This window comes from Hippocampus bargibanti, linkage group LG06 (assembly GCF_051943395.1).
Source record: "Hippocampus bargibanti isolate YZ-2025 linkage group LG06, ASM5194339v1, whole genome shotgun sequence".
NCBI classification, from domain to species: Eukaryota; Metazoa; Chordata; class Actinopteri; order Syngnathiformes; family Syngnathidae; genus Hippocampus; species Hippocampus bargibanti.
Genome location: NC_142739.1, coordinates 24,636,260 through 24,644,692, shown reverse-complemented (window position 1 = coordinate 24,644,692; position 8,433 = coordinate 24,636,260). Strand labels below are relative to the sequence as shown.

Sequence of the window (8,433 nt, the reverse complement as noted above, 5' to 3'; positions counted from 1 at the left end):
CCTTGTTTTTCTTCTGCTTTTCCTTTTACCAAACACTCCTCTGTCCCTTTCACTCATTTTATTTTTTATCACAATGTTGAATGTTATATATCAATGTCACAAAAACAATAGTTGAAAAATAGCCACTTGTCATCCACATGCGTGACGTGATGACAAAATGGCGGACCGGTGGAAATAATCTCATGTGTTAGATAGCTAATCTTTTCCGCTGTTAGGAATGGGGTACTGTGGATTAATTCAATATTTTCTTGTGTGTGTGAGATCTACAAGAGGGGGTGGGGGGGGCAAGTATGACCTGGAGGGGTCCCATATGGCCTACGCTTGTTTTTTTTTTTTTTTTTAATTCCGTGTGTTTAATCTGGCCCGTCAAGCATTTTCGTGTTCATTTCGTGCGCTAGTATTGCTTTTTTTTCTAGAATTACTGGCAATACTGTACTAGCATACAGCATTTTTTCCACATAGGCTTTCCAGAAACTGTTTTAACTCAATCAATGCCAGCCAGTGCAAAAATGAGTCCACTCCAGTGCCAGGGTTTTTGTCATTGTCACTCGAATTCCATGACCCATAGAATATTGACTTTTAGGACTACATAAAGTCAAAAGTCAAAGTCAGCTTTATTGTCAAATATGCTAATATGCATGACATACAGCACAGATGAAATTACTGTCCTCTCAGACCCAGCATGCAAGGCACTTATAATTACTTTAACAAACATAAACATGAAAACGCCAATTTGCCGGGAGAGAGGAGCCGCTGCGTGTTCACGCGCCGCCATCTTGGGAAAAAAAAATGAAAAAATAACAAATATGACAACACAAAGACACAGTCATTCAACATTCAATACAGCGTTAGAAACCTTTGAAAGGCTTAGAAATTACATTTATTATTTTTATTATATTATATTACACACTGTTGTTTAATCAGAAAAAAAGAGTTAATTCCTAAATTATATTGGTTTGGAGTTATATGAGCTTAAAATGAGGGCAGATGTACAAAATACAATACATACAGTGTATTGATTTATGTAGCGCTTTAACAACAGCGGAAGCTGGAAATAAGTGTTAACATTGACAAAAGGGAAATGCTGCCCCCATGTGGAAAAGAAAAATACTTGTCGGAGGCCATGGCCAGCTTTATCAGTACATGAACAAGACAAAACAAAATTCGAACAAAGGCAGAGTGTAGACTGCTAGGATAAAATTCCCATCAATCGCTCCACAAATAACCCGCACAAGTCATCCGTACACTTGATGCACAAAATGGCGCTCTCCGTCAGATTTTCAATCTAATAAATTCGAACTAGTTTTCAGGATACACACGGAGCTGCCACAATGAATGATGTCCCATTCACGAACGAGCCCGTTCTCCTAAAAGAAAATAGCAGCCGGCTTGTATTGCTCCTCTATTCCCCGCCCCCAGTTGTCGGTTAAAGCCACTTGATTGGTCAAGAACGCAGTAGTGAGGGGGTGGGGGTTACAGACAGAGAGGGTGAGGCCGTTAAACATTCAAGTGACAGGTAGACCAGAGAGAGAGAATGACAAAATGGATAGAAAACAGTGAAATTTGGAGTCGTTTCAACTTTGATAGATCAAAAGCAGAGTGTGACTGCAAGGTTAAAATATCCCATCAATCACGCTCCACAAATAACCCGCACAAGCCATCTGTACACTTGATGCAAAAAGCTATCAGCCGAGCTAAACAACACAATTAACGAGGAACTAGGTAAAATTATAGCAGAGAAAGCACCTACAACGTATCATTCCTCAAAATGGTGAAAAAAAGAAGGTTACGTCACTCCATTCCATCAACCCATCGACCATCTCAAAGGTCAATAAAACCACTTTATTATATAGTACAGTTTATTTAATTATAATACCATAGCACATTTATTATAATAAAATAAGGTATATTTCGTGTAGTTTTAAAAAATTAGAAAATAGAAAATTATGTTTTATGGGGACCTGGGAACGGATTATTCTCATTTTAATGGTTTCCTATGGGAAATAATTTTTTGGGATACACACTTTTCGCCTTACACACTCTGTCTGGGAACCAATTAAGTTCGTAAGCCAAGGTATCACTGTACTTAAAATAACAAAGAGTATCCGTTTTTAGTCAGCGCTTTGTCAATGTGTGCCCATGTTTGTGTGTTTATGGTTAGTGGTGGAGTGTTTTTTTAGGAGGGGGAGGGGCAGCAGACTTGTGGAGCGAGGGGGTGCAAGCAAGAATTACTTCTGCTCTGGTTAGCAAACACAACAGAAAAGAAAACAAAAAAACATACTTTTAGGGTGGGGCGGGGTTTGTGTGTGTGTGTCACAAATTTGACACTACGCCAAATGAACCCCCCCCCCCCCCCCCCCCGGCAGATATTGACACCCGTCGTCTACATTGTGTGTGGTTCTACGTATTGTTCGGGTCAATAATAGTACGGGTATACAGATCAAAACTACTACACTGTGCATTCCTATGTTAACACACACAACTCTTATTGCGTTAATCTTTCAAATCATCCATATATATATATATATATATATATATATATATATATATATTGAATCTTTATAAGGCACAGTCATATATACAGTGATACCTCGGTTTACGAACGTTAAATTTATGAACAATTTACCTTCGCATACAAACTATTTTTTGGGATACACACGGAACAGCCACACTGAGTGATGTGTCGTTTGTGAACGAGCCCGTTCTCAGAAAAATTGGCAGCCGACTGTTTCTGTCCTCTATTCCCCATCTTTTCCCAGTCTTCGGTTAAAGCCACGTGATTGGTCAAGAACGCAGCAGTGGGGGGGTTAAACATTAAAGAGAGGCAGACGACAGAGAGAGAGTGAGAAAACACACACACACACACAAGAAAGGGAGATGAGAGAGCTGGAAACAAAAGTGACAAAAAAACAAAAGTGCAATAGTGAGAAAATGGATCGAAAAAAGTGAAATTTGGAATTGTTTCAACTTGTAGTTCAAAAGCAGAGTAGACTGCAAGGTTAGAATATCCCATCAATCAGGCTCCACAAATAACCAGCACAAGCCATCTGTACACTTGATGCAAAAAGCTATCAACCCAGCTAAACAGAACACAATTGATGAGGAACAAGGTAGAATTATCTCAGAGAAAGCACCTACAAGGGATCATTCCTCAAGATGGTGAAAGAAGAAGGCTACGTTCCTCATCAAGTGTTTATTGCTGATGAAACCGGCCACTCCATTCAATCAAGCCATCAGCGACCATCACAAAGGTAAATAAAATGACTTATTATACAATACAGTTTATTTCTTTAATTATAATACCATAGCACATTTATTATACATAAAATAAGGCATATTTTGTGCAGTTTTAAATTACAACCGGCGTCTCCGGACAAGTTGTGTCCATAATTTGGAAAATGGCTTCAAATGACTTCTACTGAGCCTATTTTACAAAGATTCCACCGCATATAGCTATATTTTACGTTTTGAGACTCGCGCTGAATATTCCGGAAGTCTTGTTTTTGAGTTGGTGACGAGTCCTCACCCTAGGAACGCCCCTGACCGAAACAAGAACACATTGTAGCAGTCCTTCCATCACGTCTGTCGTGCGGCGATACAGCAAGCAGGTGGAAAGAGGATAAAAGTTCACTCAGCTAGATGCAGGAAGGGTATCGTGAGTTTTCTTTATTTGAAGTTGATATCAGCTTTCAACAGACCACAGGTAACACCGCTCTCCAGCTTGTCCTTTGTCCCTCTTCTTCCTCCTCCTCCAAGAGACTGGCTCAGGCTGGCTTTAAAGGTGCTTCACCTGAGCTTCTGGCCAATCAGGTCCCAGCGGCAATTGGCCATTCCCAGGTGGTTGCAATCACCTTCTCAATCAGTCTAAATCAATTAGTGGTCGCCCAACTCTACTGTTTTGGATGGGGAGAAATGTGCACCTTTCTCCCATCCAAAATCCAGAACACACAAAATTATTTAACATTTCTTTTAGCATCATGACAACGTCAATGCTTTTTGCTGTACTTGTTTGGTCTGAAAACTTCGTGTTGCACCAAAAACAGGCAGAAGAGGGCGACAAAGCTCCGTGTAAGGAATTCATCAGCCTGTGGAAACGAGCTGATGAATTCCTTACACGGAGCTTTGTCGCCATTTTCTGCCTCCTTTTGGTGCTACATTTGCCCCCCTATTGCCTCAAAATGGCACGGATTAAATTCTTTAATCGATTGCAAACATGTATGCCTTCCTCTTCAGAACTATTTGAATCATATTCATAACTGGATGAGTAACAAGAAAGCATATTCTCCCAATCTGAAGCCATTGTTTTGATTCTTCTTGGGGTGACACCACTAACAAGGGGGCGGGATCTTCTGAAACTGTCCACTTTCGGGTTCATTTTTTTTGCAGATTTTGGACACTAAGTCATTTTTATTGGTGTTTTGCATTTGACTAAAAATATCATACTGCGTGTTTTGGGTATTTTAGATGCTATAAAACCTTTTTCTGATGTCAGTTAGGAAACAAAAAAGTGATGTTGGTTGTCCTTTAAGGCTTAGAAAGCAGAAAATTATGTTTTATGGGGACCTGGGAACAGATTATTCTCATTTTAATGGTTTCCTATGGGAAATTAATTTTTGGGATACACACTTTTCGCCTTCCACGCTCTGTCTGGGAACCAATTAAGTTCGGAAGCCAAGGTATCACTGTATGTCGATACTCGAAAATGGCGACTAGGTGAGTAAATTTTGGAGGCTCGAGCGAGGTCTAAACCAGTGAACAAAATACAAGTGACCAAGCTGTCACTCATGTTTGGGAAGTTATGAGAAGGGGAGGAGGGCGGATGAGAGGATCCGAAAGGAGGGGGACCCAAGTGGGAGTGGGTGGGGGGGGGGGTTAACAAACACCACCCCCTCCTTCCCCATCCTCCTCCCTCTCGCCACTGCCTCTCTCACTTTCTCACTCCTCTCTCTGATTGTCTTCTTTCATTCCCGCCACAGTCATTGAGCCGAGCTGGATCGGACCGTGTGAAGTCCCTGAACGCATCACCGCTCGTGGCCGGGGAGGGCGATGGAGCCGTGAGCCGAACCGAGCCGAACAAAACCGAACCGAGGGGCGATGCTGCTGGGTGAAGAAGACAACTCTTCGTCCTTCTCTTCTTCGTCTTCTTCTTCAAGCGCACGTTCCTGTACTGTGGGCTGCGCGTGCACGCCGAGCATGGAGATCAGCTCGTGCACGGGAGGCTGCCGCCGACGCACGCGAATGGCGCGCGCCTTAACGCCGCTGCTGCTGCTGTTATTGCACTTCCTCTCCGTGCACGGTAAGGAACACTCACGCGCGCGCGCACGATGTCCCGTCCACTGCCGTGTCGCATGTGCACGCGGGGAACGCGGTCACGTGACCAGACAGATGTTCACTTATTAGTGCACTTGAAATCAGGTCAGCCGTGGCGCACGCGGCGCAGCGGCCACAGATGGATGTCGTCGTGTGCTCGCGCGCGGCACAAAGAGGCGAGGCGCAGATTAGCGCGAGCATGCATAATGCATGAGGGAAAGAGGGGGTTTGCAGGACGCGTACGCACACACGTGCGCGCGCATGGACATTCTGATACTCACAAAAGCGCCATGACGGGCTCTTTGTCCACCAAGCGGGCCCGCGTGCACGCGCTTGCACGAGACGCCGATAGCCTCAGCATGACCAACTTGTTTACTGTGAATTTTATCAATAGATAGTTCTATTCATGATGAAAAGTTGTTTTGTAAACTACTCTTGATGTGGGTTTCCGCCCCTAAATAAATCCGGAATGATTTTTTTTTTAAACTAATTCACTGCCAGAAAAAAAAATGTGTCCTCTCCAGTGCCAGGGTTTTTGTCATTTTCCTTCAAATTAAAGGTCCCACAGAATATTGAGTTTAAGGACTACATAAATATTCAATGTAGAAACCTAAAAAACCCAAAACTGTCTTCTTTCATCAGAAAAAAAGTTAATTCCTAAATTATATGGGTCTGGAGTATTCTGAGCTGGAAATGGGGGCCGATGTACAAAATACAATAAATACATATTGATTGATAAAGCGCTTTAACAGCTGAAACTGTAACAAAGCGCGAACATGGACAAAAGGTAAAAACCCCTTGTGGAAGGGAAAAATGTGGTCAGAGGTCTGACTAGCGCTTTATCGGCACCCCTTGCGAGACAAAAAAAAAAACAAAACCCGAACAAATTTGTGAATCGTGCTTCGTGTCATGTTTTTCAATTCTCTTTTATAAATTCAGTAATGGCAGTGAATGAGTTAATGTGACTCATGATGCAACTCAATGTGTAATTTGCTATGTCATTTACTGTCTACCCGTTATAGTGGATTCTGATAAGTGACTTCGTATTTGACTCAGAAAGTAACTTGGTAATTTTATAAGTGAGTCAATAAAACAGATCACATAGAATGTATTTGCTAAGTGATTTAGTATGCAGCTTGTAAACTAGCTGAGTTAAGTGACTCTGTTTGTCATCCAATGCATGGCTCAAGTGTTTCTGTGTGTTACTGTGTATGTGACGAGGTAAAGCATATCTGACTCTGGATGGATCTCTGGGAATAAGTCGTTACTGACTCTGTTGATGTGGAATTGTACCTATGGACCGACGTGAATGCAAATAGCTATTGATTAAAACGCTAAGCTAACGCTACGCTATTTAGGCCGTACATTACTCGTATACTAATAGGCGTGATTCCAAGTTGCAGTGGCCGTTCGTGTGTGTGTGTTTGTGTGAGATTCCCACACCTGTCTCCGCTCACCTCCTTCTTGCCGGCGCGCCGCGAAGGAACCCGGTGAACTCGAAGAAGTCACACCTGCATCCCGCTGCAGGAAGTGAGCCGTTGCCGTGGAAACTGCATCGCTCTTTGTTTGCGTGTGTCGTTGTGACATATATTGTTGTGATATATATATATATATATATATATACAGTGTGTGTGTGCAGACTATAGTGCGATGTCTGTACAGATTTAACCCGTGCATGACCTTCAATGGTGAAAAATGACAACAAAGAGATCCGAAAGCTCATCTGATACCACAAAGCGGCAGATGTTCTGCTGTGCTTTGTGTGTGTGTGTGTGTAGGGATGTGAAGGATGCGTTTCCATGACAACAGATGCTGCTGATCCAACTGGATCAAGGAACATCACCCCATCGAGTCGGTGTGGCCCGCCATACCAAAAATATTCTCGTTTCCACCAAATCAAGAAAGCGAACAATCCAAAATGTGTGTGTGTGTTTATGCGTGTGCGTGCGTGCGTGTGTGTGTGTGTGTGTGTGTGTGTGTGTGTGTGTGTTTTTTGTTTTGAAACTGCTGATGGTGTCTTTACTAATCTTTAATCTGGACTCTCGAGTGTCAGAATGCATTAGTCAATGACTCCTTTAATCCATCCCATAATGCCTCACCGCTCATGTGATGTCATCCGTGTCATTCGTGCGCGTGCACGAGAGTTCACTTCCTATTTGTGTGTACAGGAGTCGTTACGGCGACAAACACCACTCAACTGTCCGCCGCTGTCAACAACGAGACCGCCGCCTTCATCGAGCAGGAGGGTCCCATCGATGTCGACCGTGCTGTCACCACGGGAACCGCACCCGGCGGTTCCGTCACCGTGACACCCAGGGCGGGCCGGGTGCCCCGTGGCGGCGGCGAGGAAGAGGAGCTAAGCAGCGGCATGTTTGGCGAAACGGAAGTGGGCGGCGCCAAATCGCCATCTCAGATCAGTCGCGATTCAGCGGAAACGGAGCTACTGTTGCCTGGCAACCGTCTACCAGCTGAGGAGGCGGAGCCTCCAATCCGTAGTGACCCGCCGTGGATCAACGCCAAAGACACCGCCGTGTTCGACCTGGACCGACCAACCACGGCCGCCCCGCTTCCTCCGGCCACCGACGCCGCCCAACCCGACGTTCTCCACGTGGACTTTTTCGATCCCGCCTCCCGCGGACGTCATCTGGACTTGGCCCCGCGCCCCACCACGTCGCTGGCCCATGAGCTCCAAGGCGGCGACCCCACTTCCTGGGCCATGCCGGACAGCTACGACTACCTGACCCCGTATGAGGACGCGGTGTCACCGACCACCGACGAGTACCCTGACGCCACCGCCGAATCTCGCCTTCGCCCCAAATTAGGTGGTCCCATCCCTTACCTTCCAAACGGCCCCCGGCGCTCCACCCCGGTGGACGGCTCCGATGGGATGGGCGGCTGTCGCCCGGGCTACCAGATGATCAACGACACTTGTCGCTCCCCTTGCGATGTTGACCCCAACTACTGCTACAATGGAGGACAGTGTTACCTGCTGGAAGACGCCGGAACATTTTGCAGGTGACACATACATCATACATTGGATTAGCCTTTATTACTTGTGACAAAAATTGCGGTTTATATGCCGGAAATTACTGTAGGAAAACAAAATATAGGAGCTGCTGTAAA

The 8,433-nt window shown here is 44.7% G+C and overlaps 1 protein-coding gene across 6 annotated transcripts in view; it reads left to right on the top strand.

Annotated features, from left to right (window-relative positions):
* Positions 1-4,953: 4,953 nt before the first annotated feature.
* The window catches only part of LOC148896910 (chondroitin sulfate proteoglycan 5-like), a 22,416-nt gene continuing 18,936 nt past the window's right edge, over positions 4,954-8,433 (top strand). For 5 of the 6 annotated variants that reach the window (XM_088998923.1, XM_088998922.1, XM_088998921.1 and 2 more), the window contains exons 1-2: positions 4,954-5,296; positions 7,479-8,325. In XM_088998923.1, the coding sequence (XP_088855049.1) occupies positions 5,095-5,296; positions 7,479-8,325 (1,049 nt within the window). In that variant the 5' untranslated portion in view covers positions 4,954-5,094. The remainder of the gene's footprint in view (positions 5,297-7,478; positions 8,326-8,433) is intronic. The other variant, XM_088998925.1, reaches the window with a different exon arrangement.